We start from the raw sequence: 18446 nt of genomic DNA, 5'->3' as shown, positions 1-18446 counted from the left end.
CCCAGCTCAGGTCTGAGGTCTCCGAGCCACACTCCTCTGGGTCAGGTCCAGTGGATCCGTCCTCACGGTTCAGCAGCCAGCGCCTGAAAGACAAGTGTAAGTCAGATGTGGAACCAGCGTGCAAAGGGGGTGAGGATGACCACAACAAAACCTCTCTTCTGGAAAACAAGGCCACAGATGCAGCAGTCAGGACCCACGCAGCTAGACCGCGATCCCCGATCTCCTGCTCCTGCCCCAGAGGCGAACCCTTGCTTACCCCTCAGGTCGTTGTCCTGCTCTCCGGAGAAGTTTGATGTCCGGTGTCCCAGCCTGGACGTTGAGAGGACTCCCCTTTGGGGTAGCACCCCTTAGACACTTTCTTCCTGAGTGTGCACGTCCTGGAGGCCTGGAATGGATGACCCTGGGGGCCGAGTGACCACAGGCTTTCCCCGGCAAGCGTGGGATGTGGCGATGATTTCTGGGAGCACTCAGGAAGCTCGTGGTTGATCTGCTTCCATCAACAGCATGAGCGACAAAGCCTTTAACTCCCAGCTAGCTGGCTTTCTTCTACTGTGTTTTGCAAACCTGGTTTGCTTTTGTGATGAAAACTGTGAATGGGCTGTGCCCCACCTCCTGCTACATATAGACACACATTCTAAGGTCAGCACCTCGGGCTGAGCTGGCGGGGCCAGAGCTGCCATGCCTGGTGTGAGCGGCTCCTCCGTCCAGGCCCACACTGGTGCTCTCAGACCGCAGCTTCAGAGAGGCCTCTGTGCACCGCAAACGCCTGCTCCACGTGTGCACCCATCTGCCCTGAAGTTTTCTTTGTACCAGCTCACCCATCCTCGGGGTCCTGGCCCCTTTCTTTTGGCCTCACACCTGTATAATAGGTGTAACTCGTGTCTCCATATGCTTTCACTCTTGACTTCCCAAGTATAAAATCTTTATGGAAGGACTGCTACAGGAATTAGGTTCAACTCAGAGACAAAACAAGACACGTGTAGTTCTCCTGCCTATAAAAAAAAAAAAAAAAACAAAAAACAAAAAAAAAAACAAAACAAAGTGAGGGGTGGGAGCAGGGAGAGGGCCAGGAACTTCATGAGACCATGGAGATGCCCAGGATTGGGCTTCTGTCACTGCCACCCTCAACATGTGTTTCTGTGCTCACCACCATCCCATGGCCCAGGATGGCTGCTGGAGCACCACCCATCATGTCCACCCTCCAGGCTAGCAGCAGAAGGAAAAAAGGCATCTCCGTGTTTTAAAGAAACCTTTCTAGAAATCTCAATGAATACTTACATTTCTTTGGCCAAAACTTGGTCACATCACTAAGTGACCTCGGAGGAGGTTTGACTGCAGAGGAGATGAGAATGTGGTCACATCCGCAGGGGGCATATTTGGGCACAGCCAGATGATGTGGGGATCTGTTAGTGGCGCAGGAGATAGAAAACTGATATTTATAGGCATCGAGCAGTGGCTTCCACAAATGCCAAAGAGTCTGAGCTCCTAACAAGCAAAACTAGATTAGGCAGCGGTGGGCCAGGCCTCAGGTAAGTGGAGGCCTTGGCACAACACTTGAAGGTGCCCAAAAACTCAGCAGTCAAGACAGATCAGTTTTAATAACAGAATTTTTAGAAATCAAAATTAATGCAGAAAAATCCATGATGAACAAAATATTTAAATGGATCAGTACAAGTTAAAAGTCCTGCAAGCCTGGGGGTGCCAGGATGGCTCAGCTGGTTAAGCGTCTGATTCTTGATTTCAGCTCAGGTCATGATGTCAGTCAGGGTCCTGAGATGGAGCCTGCATCAGGCTCTGTGCCAGGCGTGGAGCCGGCTTGGAGGTTCTCTCTCCCTCTCCCTCTGACCCCACCCACCCCACTCACCCCACCCACCTCACACAAGCTCTTTAAAAAAAAAAAGTCATGCAAGCCTAGATATTAACTTTAGGAAAAAAATCTAGTCCTTGCATTCTGCAAGCATATCCACAACCAGCTGTGTCCCCAGGGCTCCCCCTCGGCAGGGGAAGAAAAACTGAGTTGGGGTCAGAAGAAGAAACACCAAAAATCAAAGTTCCACATTTTCATAAAGGACTGTGGGACAAAGAGAGGGGGAAGGAGAAGGATGCAGCATCCAGCTGTGTCTCCGTTTCCTCTCTAACCCCCTCGCCCCCAAGCCACCCTCGGCCATCGTGCAGTGCAGATGCTCGGCTGGGAGCCAGCAGAGCAGCCTCGGTGCCTGTGGCAGAGGCCGGAGTTCAGGAGATGGAGGCCACCTACCCACATGAGAGCACCACCAGGAACACTGCCTGGGGCCGAGGACAGTCCCCGGGTCCCAGACATCAGTCTCCAGGTGCAAGGTGAGCCTCCCAAGCAGCAGGTGAGGGCCACGTTGGCGGACGGAACACTGCCGAGGGACAGCTTGAGGACACCCTTCCTGTCCCCTCAGGGATACATGCCTCCCTCCTTCAAAATACCTAGAAAGCCCCTAAAGGAGGAATGCAGGGCAAGATGTGCGTTGACTGAGGCCCCCCAAGGAGACCTGAAAGAAGAGGGACCCCAGAGCAGAGACAGCCAGTGATGAGCACACTGGCACACAGCCGCGGGGGGAGGGGGGGTGGATGGAGTGGGGGCAGGTGTTCCCATTTCCAACCACCTAAGTCCAGGTGGGCTCGGGAAGCCTCACGTGCACTCCCCCAACCCAGCAGGACGGTGACACCCAGAGCTACCTTGGCCATGGTGGCCCAATCCCCAAGTGACACGTGGAGAGGCTCCAGCCCGAGGAGCTAAAACACACCTGCCCTCGACTGTTCTGGGAACAAAAATTAACTTTGGTTTGAGCCATTACACGTCAAGCAGCTTTGGACGACCTCCGCCGCTAGATCAGATCGAGGTAAACTGCGGAGAGCACACGGGTTTCTCTGGAGGATGACTTAACAAGGAAGCAGCATCGGTTTAGAAAGACCGCTCCCCTTCTGCACACACCGTCTCAGCAAGTCTGGCAATTCACATTACACGCGCACCCTCCCCTCGCCCCCTCGGGGCTGGCGTTTGGCCTCCCCCTGCCCTACACGGTCTCCCGGAAGTCACCTGCCTGCTTTGTGACGCAGCGGAGCCAAGCCCCATGCAGTGCGCCTCGCCAGTCAGGGTGGAGCCCACAGCAGCCCTCCCCAGACCCACCATTCAGACACGGAGGTGTGCCCCTCCCCCACCCCCGGCAAGCCATCCGGAGCCAGGCTTCTGAGCCAGGATGCAGTGTGTGATCGTTCGAACCCGATTTTCTCACCTGTCACATGGGCTGAGCTTGGTGTCAGGCCTGGGACACAGGACAGCACTCAAGGTATGATCTCAGGTACTCACCTGCCCCATGACTCCCACCATTGCCACATGCTAGCTGTGTGACGTGCAACAAGTTGGGAACCTCTCTGAGCCTGTTCCTCACCTGTAAGAGGTAGGATTGTTAGGAGAAATAAAGGAGTTAATACATGCAAAGCACTTAGGCCAGCATCTGGCATAAAACATTGTAAAGATGTTAGCCATCAGTATCATGCATGATTAGTCACCAGCAACATGGCCCCATTCCTTCCACATGGGTTTGTGTGCAATTCTAGACAATGAGACGTGAGGGGAGGTCAGTAGAAGCCAGGGCTTCTGAAAAGGTTCCTTTTATCTTAAAAAGAGACACAGAAGAGACAACCACCTGCTCATATACACCTTACCCTGGACTTGGGTCACATTTGGGTGTGATGCCTGGAGTGGTGGCAGCCATCTTGTAACCATGAGGCTTGATCCTGGATAGCCACACAGGAGGGAGTATACCACCATACAACTGGGGCTCCGATGAGCAAAGAGGGAGGGACAGAGAGCTGCTGGAGAGGCAACCAATGCATTCAAAGCCCATGCTGCCTTTTTTCAGCCTCATTTTCAATTCTGTGATCCCAGTCACCATTCCTCACCCCAGACAACTGGGAGATAAGAGTGACCTTGAGCTTGGAAAGGCTACTCCCTTGGGATAAAGGTACTATGAGTTAAACAGAGAGATTGGAGAGCTTCTGGTCTGCAGTTTTATAAAAAAGATTTAGGAGGATTAGAATTTTTGCTTACCTCACACACCCTCGTATGTTGGTCCAGGCTGCATGTTACAGAGTCTGAACCCTCGGCTCTACCCGGTGCCCTACCTCCTTGCTGAGTTTTTAATTCAACAGACCCAAGAACTCGCACCCTAAGAATCACAGTGGCTCTCCATTCTGTTCTTTAGCCACACCAACTCGCCTTATTTTTAGAGTAACTAAAAAACATTATCCTGAACCCAGTTTGGAAAGATTAAGGCAACTAATATTTTATGTCAAAGTACAAGGAAGGACAACAAGAAATCTGACAATGGAAGATTTTATTTATACACAGAACAACCTATTTACAACCCCAGATTGGGTATGTACACAGCAATACAGGAGGCATTTGCTTCCACGGCGGGCACTGTATAAATTAAGATCATAAATATGAGGGGGAAGCCCCACCCGAGGGCACAAAACCTCTTCTCCAAGACTCCCCAGGACCCTTCCTTCCTCCCTCCACACTGACAGGACTGGGGTCCCGGCGGGACCTTGCCCAGCCGCAGCAGGGACGTCGGGGGCAGGCAGAGTGGCAGCCCTACGGGGGGGACACGGCCCCCACAGCGGACGCAGCGCCGGCCCCACACCGATGCGCTTTCATGCGACACTCACACTCCATTCACCTCTAACTTACTAGAATCAGAAAAATGGTTTTTACGTAAACAGTGTTGTTTTCATCACTGACAACACATTAATTTTAAACACCATGCTTGACCCAACCCTCAGGCTTTCCCGAGAGAGGGCCGGGAGGGCCCGGGGTGGCCCCGCAGCTTCAGCACCAGCTGCCGCCGCCACTCCCACCTTGCCACAGGCGTGCTTGTCCCCGGTCCCTGCCAGAGAGGACAGGGCAGATGCTGTGCCGGTACCGCGGGCCCAGGTCCCCACAGTCTCCTTCCTCAGCCTGTTCTCCCTGGAAAGCCAGTGACTTCTGGTGGCCAGATGTTCCCTCTCTGCCTTCCATGTCCCAAACGGCCGCCTGCTGGCACCAGAACTCGGGCTGGGGAAGGCCATGCACAGCTGCCCAGTCTACCTACAAGGGCACAGCAGAGCGCCCTGTGGAGCACAGGCCTCTTCACCCCAAACCCAGTGCCATCACTCCACCCTTGGGGACAGGAACAGGCTGGGCGCCCAGAAGGACACCAGCAGGAGCACCCCCAAACCGGAGGCGTGGGCCTGGCTGGGCTCACGAAGGGCCCACCGTGCACACCAGTAAGGAGGGAGGCACAGGGGCCTGCAAAGCGAGTGGCAAGTAGAGGCTGTTCAGTGGTGCGCTTCCCAGGGCCCCCCAAGGGTGAGCAGACGGCACCCACAGCCCTGTTCCCTCCCAAGGACAAGGGGTGAAGCGAACTCCAGGGGTGGGATGTGGCATGGCCTGTGGATGCTGATGCTCAGCGCCCCCCTTTGGGGCATGGGGCCCTAGCTGGCAACCAGACACTGTTCCCAGGCCCGGGCCCAGGAGAGCTGGAGACATGGGCCAGAACGGCCCAAGACAGCCACCCACCCACATGGTCAGAGACTGTCGGGACACTGGCCCGGGACCAAGCCTGGTCTCCCCCAGAATGGGGAGAGGTGTCTCCCCAGTGCCCAGGAAGCTCTCTCTCTCCCCAACACCGAGCTCATGCAAACACGTCCTCTGTCTGTGGAGAGACAGGAGAGGCTACGGTGTCTCGGGGACACAACGTCCCATGTCAGCAGCTCAAGAGAGGGTACAAACCAGGACGAGGGACCAAAGGCAAACGGAGAGGGGATTTGTCAGCCCAAGATCACAGCCACCCATTTACTTGGCTTAAGGAGGGGCGAGTTTGCCTCCTCTCCAGGTCAAGCGAGAACGGACAGGACTGACAAGGCATCCCTGCCGCTCTCAAGCCAGGAGAGGCAGGATCTTTGTGAAAGATGAAAGACCTCGTCAATAAACGGGACGCCAGCCGTGGGCAGCCTCGCAGGGCTGCTGCCGAGAACCAGGGTGGCTGGGCCCAGAACTTCCCAGGGCAGGAGGCTGCCGGCTGGGCCAGTGTCTGCACGCCCGGAAGATGCCACATGGTGCGCAATGACGGGGCTCACGGCAAGGAACCCGCAGGACAAATGCGGGCTGCCCGGGGCCCAGGAGGTCAGGTCCGGCCCGGGTCGCAGGTCAGCAAGAGCGGAGAGGTGGTGGCAGTCCGCCCCACATGATGCCGGGCGGGACAAGGTGCTGTTTCAAAGGTAGCTATGTTGGTGTGTTCGAGACCCCGGAGCAGTCACAGAACAGGCGTCTGCGAGGCTTCCTGTCTGGAGCAAAGGGAGTAGCACCATGAGAAGGGGCAGGCGCTGCGCCTGGCCTCAGTCGCGGGGGGTGCGGGGGACGCAGGCCGACAGGGCCAGAGCTAGGCCTCGGTGGCAGGAGTGCTCCGGCTCAGCTCCTTGATGCCACACAGGATCCTCTTCATGTGGCCCACCTTGGTCACGCCGAGGTCCTGCAACGAGAGGACAGCGTCCTGACGCCAGGAAGGGGGCTGGGCCCCCGCGGGCCTTCCTACCCATCTTTCCGAACACAAATGAGGGGAGAAAGATGAAGACGGTGACACCAGATGGAGATGGCACATGTGTGAACAGTCGTGCGAACACCTGCCACACCTCTCCCGTGAGCCACAGAGGCCCCGCCGTCGTGCAGGACAAACAAAGGGCGCTGGCCCGGCGGCGGGTGGATGCAGTGACTCAAGAAAGCTGCTGTCCAGGACGTCCCCGGGGGGCCCCTCACCCTCTCAGGACGCGACTCCGGGAGCCCCGGGCTCAGGCTGTCCCCAGCGAGCTCTGGCCGCGGGCAGCCCACCTGGTGGGCCCGGCTCCAGCCCGCCTGCCTCACGCATGCGCTGCACACACAGACCCCACACGCTCAGGGCCCCTGGCAGCCTGCATCAAGCAAATCAATGCCAGTTTTCCAACAGCATTTGTTCAAGCCTCTGTGTCACGTATTGGGAATTCTCGCAATATTTCAGACAGTTTTGCTATTAAATCTGTTACCGTCATCTGTGACCAGTGATTAGGACTGAAAGGTCAGATGACAGCAGTTTCTAGCAATTAAGTATTTTTTCATTAAGGTAGGCACATTTCGGGGACGTGATGCTGTTGCACAGTTAATAGACTGCAGTATGTTATAAACGTGGCTTTCGTGTGCCCTGGGAAACCAACAGCTCAGACTCGCTTCCTCGCAGGGGTCTGGGACAGAACCTGCAGCATCCCCGCGGGGTGCCTGCATGTCAGCTCCAAAGGGAGAGGGACCCGCGTGTCCTGGGGGCCGTCGTCACACAGAGCTCTGAGGCTGACTCAGCACAGAGCTGTGTCCCCCAACAGAGTTTTTTTAAGTGGGCTCCACCCCCAATGTGGGGCTCGAACCCACAACCCTGAGACCAAGAGTCACACGCTCTACCCACTGAGCCAGCCAAGCGCCTCCCCTCAACAGGATTTTTAAGGTTAAAACAGATCATTTGTCCAATTAGGTTAAAAAAGGCAAGGTTCGCCCCATTACGTCCACTTTGGCTTTGGCGGGCAGCGACATCTCTGCCGGAGGCAGAGGTGGTCTCTCAGCCACCGCCATGCGTCACCCTGAGCCGTGCACAAGAGAACCATGAGGAGAGCCCTGATGCTGGCACGTGGCCAGGTCAGAGGGAGGGGACAGAGAAGGGAGCACAGGGAAGCCCAGGGCGGGTTCCCAGGAGACGCTGTGGAAGTACCTTGAGGTCCCTCCGCTCCAGGTGCAGGAGCTCGGAGCCCCGGATGTCGTGTCGCGTGAAGATGTCCTTATACTCACAGAGACTGAGGTGCTCCAGCCAGGCAGCAACCTCCTCTGTCCCCCAGAGGTGAACTGTCAGAGACGGAAAAGCACGAATGCAATGAGTGCCCAGAGCCCAGCGCGAGGCAGGTGGCAGCCGGCGCCTGAGACACCCAGCAGCAGACATCCCAAGACGCCCCAGAAGTCAGCACCCAGATGCCCCCAACAGCCGGCACCCCAGACGCCCAGCAGCCAGCACTTTAGATGCCCCAGCAGCCAGCTCCCGAGACAACCCAGGAGCCAGCACCTGAGACACCCCCGCAGCCAGCACTCTAGATGCCCCAGCAGCCAGCTCCCCAGACGCCCCAGCAGCCAGCTCCCCAGATGACCCGGCAGCCAGCTCCCCAAACGCCCCAGCAGCCAGCACCCGAGACGCGCCAGCAGCCGGCTCCCCACACACCCCGGCAGCCAGCACCTGAGACGCCCCAGCAGTGGGGACCCGACACACGCCCCCAGCAGCCGGCACCCGCCATGCAGCCACAGGTGCCGCCCAGAGCCATGCAGAAGGCAGCAGGGAGCCACCGACTCTCAAGGGGAAGGGGCTGTGGTCTGTTCCTGCCAGGTGGGCCATCAGCCTAGACGTTTCCCGTGTCCCAGGAGGACTGGACACCCCCAAGCAAGAGAGAAACACCAATGTGACTGTGCCGCTGAAGCCAGCCTGCCCTCCTCTCTAGAGGGTTCACGTCACTTCTGGTCCACGGCAGGAAGGGAAACAGGCAGAGATCTCATGTAGTCAGAGCCACCGTCATTAAAAGAAACCCAACCGCTGGACAAACATGCGAAGAAGAGAAATCAAAGGGAGTGACCACTACCCACAAATCCAAACCAGGGGCTGCCCAACACCTGAGAGCACCAGAAACAGCCATGCTCAGAGCCCCAGCTTATGGACTCCCCCAAAAATGTCCTCGAGTGCCATTATCTACTGACATCCCCGGCCGCAAGCTCTGGTGGCTTGGGCTCCAGCTCGGGGCCTGGACCCATGAGTCATCAGCCGGGGACCGGGAGCCCCTCACAAGAGACAGGCCCAGTGGGCCCTGCACAAGACCTGAGTGTGAGCTCTGTGTCTCTGAGTGTCCTGTCACCTCTGCTGTCCCCCTCCGCCCTTGCACCCGCAATCCAGGGCAGGTGGGCAGCGTGGTGTCAGTCAGGGAGTGACTCCGGGCAGGAGCGACAACACAGGGCCGGAAGTGCAGGGACAGCTCCCTAGCCACAGATGGACAGCGCGGCGCAGGCTGAGACAGGGGTCGTGGTCGGGGACCACGGGGAAGAGCCGCGAGGCCACGGGAGAAAGCAGAGACCACAAGGGCCCCCACAGCCAGCGCGGACAGCCAGAAGGACAGCAGGAGGGCAGGTACCCGGGGCTCCCAGGCTACTGCGAGCTTCTCTGTTCTTGCTGTTCTTCTCCTTCTTAAACTTCGTCACCAGGCGGAATTTGCCACTGCGGCTGCGTTTGGAAAGCTCCAGCATCACATTCTGTGGGGGAAATGAGAGAAGGGAGTCAGACCCTGATGCAGCCAGGCCTGAGTCACACGTCAGTCCGAGAGGCAGGGCAGCAGGCGGGGAGGGGGCTCGGTCCCTGCTTTACTCTGGTGTCCCCCTTGGTTTCTAGGCTTGCAGGGACTGATCTGTAACACCTTTTAAAGGTGGTTTCACAGTCATCACACAGTGTCTAATCTCACATTCGAGTTCCTTCATTTCATAACGTGTTTCTCATGTGATTAAAAAGCTTCATGAACATTACCTAAATACCAGCACATTCTACAAAGATTACCCAGTAGGTCACAGCCAATCCTCCAGAGGTGCACAGCAGGCTGGGACTAGCAGGATTTGAGTCTTTCTAAACAAAGCTTTTCCAGCACTTCGTGCTCTTTCCTTGGGACCTACTTCCCAAAGCAGCACCGTGGAGGGATGGGGCACTGGGTCCCTGCCGCCACCACCCCCACAGGGATGCCTACGAAGCAGGCGGAGCTGATGCTGCCCCTTCCCAGCTGGTCCGAGTGTGCTCACACAGACACTGCGGCCGGGGTCTCTGCGGTCAGAATGCTCTTGCACACACGATACACGTGCCTGGATTTCCGTGTGCACACATACTACCCCTGTATTCATAAATAAAGCAGAATTTCCTGTGTCCCAGGTGCACCTGTCTCTTCCTGCCCCCGAGGGCCTGGACTCCGCCCCAGGGCCCTGTCTACTGACATCCCCACACTGACTCGCATGGTCAGACTTGGCAGCTTTATGACACTTTCAGATCTGAAAGGGACATGTGATCCCGCTGAAAAAAACGCCACAGGGATTTTCACTAGAATCGCACCAAATCTAGAGTGGGGGAAGAGTACGTGTCCTCACATCCGGGAACATGCTCTGTCGTGCCTCCAACCCTCCTGGTGCCCAAGAGTCCCCTTCGTGCATTTCTGATCAGAGGCGTTTCAGGCTTCAGGTTTTCTAATAGAAAAGAGACCTCTCACAATGGTATTCCTAACCAATGACTGTAGTGCTCAAGGAACTTGTTTTTACAATTTCTTAAGTTGGCAAAATTATCAACCATCGATTCTAACAGCTGCTCCATTAAAGACTGTTAGCGCCCAGGCGACCAGGCTCTTCTGTGCTGAGACTGGTGGGCGCCCGCCTCCGTCCCTCAGTGCACCCACAGGAGGGGCGCTCACAGTGACCCGCAGCTGCTCTCCCAAAGGGCCCAAATAGAATCCTATGCCTGACTTTACAATTTCTCTTTTTTTATTTTTCATTTTTTAAGATTTATTTATTTGACAGAGAGGCAGCGAGAGAGGGAACACAAGCAGGGGGAGTGGGAGAGGGAGAAGCAGGCTTCCCGCTGAGTGGGGAGCCCGATGCGGGGCTCGATCCCAGAACGCTGGGACCATGACCTGAGCTGAAGGCAGATGCTTAACGACTAAGCCACCCAGGCGCCACTACAATTTCTTTTTTTAAAAATGCATTATGAGGATTACATTTATTTCTACTTTCATTATTTTTTTTTAAAGATTTTATTTATTTATTTGACAGAGTGCATGAGCAGGGGAAAAGGGCAGAGGTAGAGGGAGAAGCAGGCTCCCCGCTGAACAGGGAGCCGGACGTGGGACTCGATCCCAAGACCCTGGGATCATGACCTGAGCCGAAGGCAGACGCTTAACTGATTGAGCCATGCAGGTGCCCCTACTTCTAACTTTTAATACGGGTATTTTCATCCGTTCATAAAATGGGGAAACCAGCATAATGAGGCTGATTATCAACACATGATCTTACTTTGTCTCCCCACCTTTTAAATTAAGCAAATTTCAGACATCAAACTACTCCCTCCCCCCACAAAGACTTCAGTATGCAACCCGACAAGACAGGAATACTCTCTTCTTAAAGCATCTAACCTCAGCACCATCATCACACTGGCACTAGCAAGAATTCGTATGTATCTAATAATATCACATCACCCCACCCATTCCAAAGGTTTATCCTCATAGTTGGTGTGTTTGAATCAGGACCTTCATGAGGGCCACAAGTGACACTCAGCTGCTCTGGCTCTCGGGCTCACCAGCTTTGTCCTTCACTGGCAGAGAAACCAGCTGTCTGTCCTGTAAGCCACTCATCTTCTGACTCTGACGGACTGACAGCTCCCTGGGAGAGGCAGGGCCCCCCACCGCCCCCCTCGGGAAGCCACTGATTGGATCCAGATTCCGGCCTTCAGATAGGACAGTGTCACCAGAAGTGCCACAGGCTTGCAACCACCTCCCAACAGGTGAGCCTGCTGTCCTCTTCCCAGGGTAGCGGCTTCTACTGCCACAGGTGCCACCACCCATGGATGACCTGCCGGAAATCGAGCACTTCCTCGAGGGGCACAAAATGGCCTTTCAATCCCTCTGCACTTTCCAACCAGAATTCTTTTATAAAAAATTGCTTTCAATTATTTGACTTAAAGAAACTTTTGGGGCGCCTGGGTGGCTCAGATGGTTAAGCATCTGCCTTCTTGTCTCAGTTCTCATACAGTAAACAAGCATCTTTTTCAGTCTCCGTAGTGTCCTAATGTTCACATTTTATGCTTGTTGGTGCTGTCACTGTTTAAAATGGCCCCCAAGAGGTGCGCCTGGGTGGCTCAGATGGTTAAGCGTCTGCCTTCGGCCCAGGTCATGATCTCCAGGTCCTGGGATCGAGCCCCATGTCGGGATGCCTGCTCAGCAGGGAGTCTGTTTCTTCCTGTCTGCCCCTCCCACTGCTTGTGCGCGCTCTCTCTCAAATGAATAAAGAAAATCTTTAAATAAAATAAACTGTTTTTATGGAGCTACTGATAATATGGAATTTTGAAATCAGATGTGATCGTTTCTAAAAAAAATAACTGTCTGAAAGTTCCAAAGATTTGCTTCACAATATGCGAATATACTTAACACTACTTGAACTGTACATTTAAAAACAACAGATATGGTAAATTTTGTGTGTTTCTTATCACAATTTAAAACACAAACTGGGCCAATGTCCATCTTTTCCTAGCTTTGATGCTGTTTCTTATATATGGAAATTACATATTCCTTTACATTTTTCCTTCAGAGATAATTATTTTTTCAAGTTGTTCTGTGGCTATTCTTTTTTAAATGTCTTTATATTTCAATCTGTATAGTTTAAATTTTTCCTGAAGTTTCAACAGTTTCAGCGAGATTTTAAAATTAGCATTTCTTTGAAAATAGTATAACTTGATTTATTCTCTTATCTATTGTTACATGACCTTTATCACTTCATACTGTCCAAACTTCCCTTGATTATATTTGCCACAGAGTGATTTAATTTCTTGTACTTTATGGTTAAACTCCGAACAATGTAGAATCAGGGGTGCCAACGCCTACCCATGAAGTTGAAAATCCATGTATAACTTCTGACTCCCCGAAGAGCCTTACTAATAACATAAAGAATAAATTAACACATATTTTGTATGTATATCATATACTGTATTCTTACAAAAAAGTAATCTACAGAAAAGAAAATGTTAAGAAAATCCTAAGAGAAAATGCATTTACAGTACTGCACTATATTTATCAGAACAAAACCTGCATGTAAGTGGACCCACGCAGTCAAAACTGTATTGTTCAAGAGTCAACTGTACTTTCAAAGAACCAGCTCACAGATTTGTCAACTTTTTTTTTTTGCTTTCAAAGAAATAACTGTCCTATTTTTATGTTAGTAGAAATGTGGCACCATGCCCTCCAAGCTTCCCTCTGCCCACTGTACTTCACCCCCATCTCTCCCCTTGCGTGGGTGAAACCAAGCCAGAGTCCCAGAGCCTGGAGTGCTGAGCTGTGAGGCAGCCAGCAGAGAAGGGGGAGAAGCCAGGAGCCCTGGGAAGCCCAGAAGGCCCCAAGAGCAAGCGTGGTCTTCCTGTCACTCCCGGGACACCTGGCAGCAGTTTCTGGCCTTAGGTTCCATGGGATGAATGCCGGCACTAACACTACCCCAGCCCTTCTCCGCTCTGCCCTGGCTCCAGAGGGTTTCTGGTTTTGCAACTAACCTGCCCCTGGCACCATCTGCACAACTTCGTACCTGTCACCCTGCACCGTCTCACCAGCCCACAACTAGGAACCCTAGAAACCAGGGCCACTATCGACATGGATTAAAGGATTCACAAGGTCAGATATCCAGGGGGGACTTATGCTGGTTTGTTTCTGCAGTGGCTCTACATTTGGTGATAATTTGTTTTGAAAATACTTTTAGGCTTAAAGCTTTGGAACCACAAGCCTTGAAACAGAGGCTTTTAGTACTAAGACCTGAAAGTCCCAAACAAACCAAGTTGACTGCGTTCACCCCGCAACCAGGCACCAGGCTGCAAGCCTCCCACTGCAGCAGCTGCTACACTGCCCATGAACTGAGCAAAATCCTAGCCCTCCCCACCTTCAGAGGGAATCTGTGTACAGGAGGAAGCTACCCACCATGGAGGGCATGGGAGCACAGGGCCCGCAGCTGACAGCTGGTACCACTTCTACTTTGAGTTGGTATCTAAGGTTTCCTGTGGCCCAGCATTGTGCTGCTCAAACCACTCCCGAAAAGGAACCAACTTAAATAATGTCCAATCCATAGTGGACTCATACTGTAATTAAATACAGTAAAATAAATTACTAAAGCAATGAAACCAAAAAAGGATAAAGTATATGCCTCAATTTTTTATTATTTTCAACAGTTGAGAAACAAAGTTTTTCTGTTAATTGCTTAGAAGTTTCTAAACTCTTCCTCTCAATTTCTATAATAACAAAGAGTTTTCCACTGTCACTACTGCTTATCTAGAATATGATCCAATTTTGGGGCGCCTGGGTGGCACAGCGGTTAAGCGCCTGCCTTCGGCTCAGGGCGTGATCCCGGCGTTATGGGATCGAGCCCCACATCAGGCTCCTCCGCTATGAGCCTGCTTCTTCCTCTCCCACTCCCCCTGCTTGTGTTCCCTCTCTCGCTGGCTGTCTCTATCTCTGTCAAATAAATAAATAAAATCTTAAAAAAAAAAAAAAAAAGAATATGATCCAATTTTGAAAGTGTTCCTATGGGCAAAAGGAAAAAAAACATATTCCCTCTTTATAGAGTATAAAATTCTCTCTGTGGAGAAACATGATACACACACACACACACACATTTTTTCACTTTTCTTTTGTTCATATGCTGTGATACAGTTTATCTCATTATTCATGGACTGAGAGGGATGGTTCACACTACAATTTGGTTTCTGTCACTTTCTCTCATTTCAATAACTTTTTGCTTTACAGATTTTATGTAAATTAAAATTAAAATTCGGGGGGGTAGTCACTAAAAGAATAGATAGCTTGTATTTCCAAACTACTAGAGGGGACAAAGAGAGTTGTGTGACAGACTTACCAATCAAAAAGGAGAAATTAAAAGAAACAAGAAAAGTGGAACACAAAGCACAAAATATGGCAAAATATACAGATAAATATATCAGTAATCACAATGAATATAAACAGACTGAACTCTTCAGTTAAAATGAAGAGTACCCGACTGAATAAAACCTCAATTTCACAATATGCTATTTATAAGCAACACGCCCCAAATAAAGCTTTAAAGTAAAAGTATGAAAATGAAAATACCAAACAAGTAAACCTAAAAAGAATTACTAAAGAATTACTGTCTTCACATAACAATAAAACCTATATGCACCCAATAACATATCCTCAAAACACAGAAAGCAAAAAACCACAACCGTAAATTGAAGTATCTACATTCATGATCAGAGAATTCAATGGTAATTGATAGATCAAAGGGACAAAAATAAATTTTAAGATTATAAAATTACACTTTACTAGTGTAAAACGATCTTTTTATCATTTATTACAATTCTGTTTTTACATTAAAATTTACTTCAGTTTTTGTATGTTTTCTTAAAATTGTTTTAATCTTTCTGTGTTGTAAGTTTTTCGTGGGGATAGGGAGAGAAAACTGGACTCTTGTGATTGGCACATGGTTAGATTTCCTTTTTAACACAATCTTATAATAATTTGCTTTTGAGAGGGGAAGCTACCTCATTTTCTGTTATATGACTTGTATGCTGTTAGCTACATCTTTACTACTCCCTTTTTTTTTTTTTTAGGTTTTTATTTAAATTCCAGTTAGTTAACATATCACGCAATATTGGTTTCAGGAGAATTTAGTGATTCATAACTTATTACATATAACACCCAGTGCTCACCACAACTAGTGCCATCCTTAATACCTATCACCCATCTAGCTCATCCCCTGCCCACCTCCTTCCATCAACCTTCAGTTTGTTCTCTGTAGTTAAGAGTCTGTTATGGTTTGCCTACCTCTCTGTTTTTTTTTTAAATCCCTTATTTTCTTTTATCATGTAGATTATATTTTGTTTTTGTTTTCGGAAAACTGATTTGGAAAAACATAAATCTTTTCAATTCTACTAGAAACTACCTTTAAGTTTTTAAGGATAATACTAACTCAGCATTTCCCTAATTACCAAAGTCAAGAACCTTTTCTTTTTTTTTAACCTTCCATCTTAATGTGCTTTCATTCCTCTGTCCATGTCTTCTTCCCAGCCTCCCCACCTCACTGTCCACTTTACAAGCTTTGGTAACTTAATCTGGAAATCCTGAGCTATGTTATTGTTCCATCTATTAAGTATTCTCTATATTATCATTTTAGTAATTTTCTTTTAAATGAAAATTTTATATTTATAGTTACCAATTTAACTAATTTTGATGAGCTTGGCCAGTCCTTTTAAGCCAAAATGTCCTCATATTTTAAGTTACTGAGTTTTGCTATTTCACTGGAAAGCCTCAGAGTCAGTTTTCCATGCAGGGTTTGCACTTGTCAACAAATGCCTGCATTTTCAGAGAATAGGAGAGCCTGCTGTAGCCTTCCTCTGTACTCTCACCTTACTGCTACCAACAGGTTCTAACAAACAACACTGGCGGTAGGGGTACCAGATGTGTGATGTCTAACAGTTCTTTCTCTTGCAAGACTGTAGTACCCTACCCTAGGATGAACTTATCTCCTGGCCCACTTCTATACTATCCCTGATAGAAAAGACTGTTCTTTTCTAAATCTACTGTTCACCTTTATCAAGATGCTGCCCACAAAACTGACCACCCAACAAGTACCTCTCCTGGGCTCTTCCTGCCTGTTGACCTGCTGCAGGAGGCAACAACATCCCAGGGTGCAATATGCCCAGGCTATAGGGAGTATGGCAAGCTGGAGTCTCTGGCTATAGGAGTATGGCAAGCTGGAGTCTCTAAATACATGCAAAAGAGAAGTGTGACTGAGTGGAACACACCAACTCTGTCCCTGTCAACAACAAACTCAAGAAGCTGCCATTTATCCAACCAATGTGTCTTCACACCAGGGACAAACAGTGAGGCTAGGCTCAGCCTTTTATCGACGTCCTGGCCAGCCCTGCCATTCTGTTCCTGAAGGCTACATGTACCCAGGCATCAATATGCTCAATACTAACTCCCAACTCCTTCCTACCTGCCAGTCTTTTTCCATACCTCCAAGACGTTTTAATACAGAAGTGCTGAGAAGTCCTATCAGGGACTGCAAAATGGACACCATCTTAGCCTCAAAGCTGCACAGATCACAGTGATTACAGGTACTGAAGGGAAAGCCACTGCATCCAGGGGTGCCCAAGCTGAAGCCCTGTGACCCACATACCTCTTCATCACCAGGCTCCATGGGCTGGCACAACCAGGGGGTGTCCGCCAGCTTCCTGAGCTGCTGGTCCATCTCTGTGAGAGCAGCCCCAAGCCGCTCTTTCTGAGGGGGATCCAACTGCTGCTCCAGGCAGGAAGGAAAGAGAGACACAACTGGTTATTAGCACTAAGGAGCTGGGGCCACAGCAAAGCCCCCATGCAGGCATGCACTCTGTTCCAGGGAAAGCAATCTGTTTCTCGACAGTTCTTATAAAAATTTCTAAGGAAACTAAATCATACAGCACTGGCTAAAGGTGCCAAATTCAGATCCTCCCCTTCTATGCAGGATCAGGTGAGGCAATCAAAACTCTCCTTTCATAAATACTGGAAAAAACCAAGCTTGTCTGAAAACTGAATTAGCAGCGCTGACACTTCACCTACTTTGGTTTACCTTGGAACTCCTATGTCAGAAAGAGGACAGGACCAGACCACCTGCAGCACAGTGCAGGAAATGCTATGAGGCAGCAAAGCAGCTGCCATCACATTCAGAAAAGCAGACTACTTTGAAATGAAGACTAGAGGACATGGAAACTAGCCTTTTGGGGTAGTTCTCTAGATGTGTGATCTTCAGCAAGTCACTCTACCTCCTTAACCTCCACGTCCTCATTTTTTAAAACAAGAAGGTTGGCCAGGCCATCCCTCGGGTCTCCCTATTTTAGCTTCTGCAATTCAATGAAACCCAACCTGCATGCTTGCCCGGGGCTGACTCCTCAGCCAGGTTGGAAGGGCTGAGTGAGGAAGGGTGACAGCACAGCGTGTCTGAAAACAGGGCCCGCCTGCCTGGTCACAGGCAGATAGCTCCACGCCTGTGGATATCTAAGGTAGAATTCTGTGGGCAGTGACAAAGGTGGTTCTGTCCACAGGAGTCTAACACGCTAGAGATGATGTGGTTGAGATGTGGTCAGAGGACTGGAGAACCAACCATGTTACAAGATCAGATGACCTCCAAGGCCCCAATACCGAGTCTAGAATTCTTAAAGCCAGGCACTTCAGGTTAAAATCCGCTGCCCTCTGCACCACGGTCACTGCAGGCACAGTGAGAGGCCGGCCCCTCGGCTTACCAGAGCCATCTTCCCAGCCAGCAGCAGTTCTGTCTCACTGCGCAGAGCTTTGATGTTATTCACCATTTCCAGGACAAAGCTGCAGTTCAGCCCCTGAGAGGAACCAGAATGAAACCCATGTAGAAGGCCCAAGGGCTACAGGACTCCAGAGGAGCAAAACCTGAAAAGCACAGGCACCTCTGTGGTTCTGGGCTTGCCGTACACTCGGTCCATGGACTTGGAGCTGGCATTGACAGCGTGGGCAAGCTCCTGCTCCATGTCTTGATGGGACTGCGCTATCTCCCGGATACTAGAGAG

At 50.9% G+C, this 18446-nt stretch overlaps 1 protein-coding gene across 5 annotated transcripts in view; it reads right to left on the bottom strand.

The window, feature by feature from the left end:
* Positions 1-4350: 4350 nt before the first annotated feature.
* The window catches only part of DGKD (diacylglycerol kinase delta), a 110943-nt gene continuing 96847 nt past the window's right edge, over positions 4351-18446 (bottom strand). For 4 of the 5 annotated variants that reach the window (XM_045794092.2, XM_087864460.1, XM_087864456.1 and 1 more), the window contains 6 exons: positions 18327-18438; positions 18150-18242; positions 17051-17170; positions 9253-9370; positions 7800-7930; positions 4351-6542 (listed from right to left, as the gene is read on the bottom strand). In XM_045794092.2, coding sequence (XP_045650048.2) covers positions 6453-6542; positions 7800-7930; positions 9253-9370; positions 17051-17170; positions 18150-18242; positions 18327-18438 — 664 coding nt within the window. In that variant the 3' untranslated portion in view covers positions 4351-6452. The remainder of the gene's footprint in view (positions 6543-7799; positions 7931-9252; positions 9371-17050; positions 17171-18149; positions 18243-18326; positions 18439-18446) is intronic. The other variant, XM_087864442.1, reaches the window with a different exon arrangement.

This window comes from Ursus americanus, chromosome 1 (assembly GCF_024610735.1).
Source record: "Ursus americanus isolate L20-20 chromosome 1, mUrsAme1.1.p, whole genome shotgun sequence".
NCBI classification, from domain to species: domain Eukaryota; kingdom Metazoa; phylum Chordata; class Mammalia; order Carnivora; family Ursidae; genus Ursus; species Ursus americanus.
Note: the sequence above shows the minus strand (reverse complement) of the source record. Positions and strands in the feature narration are given on the sequence as shown.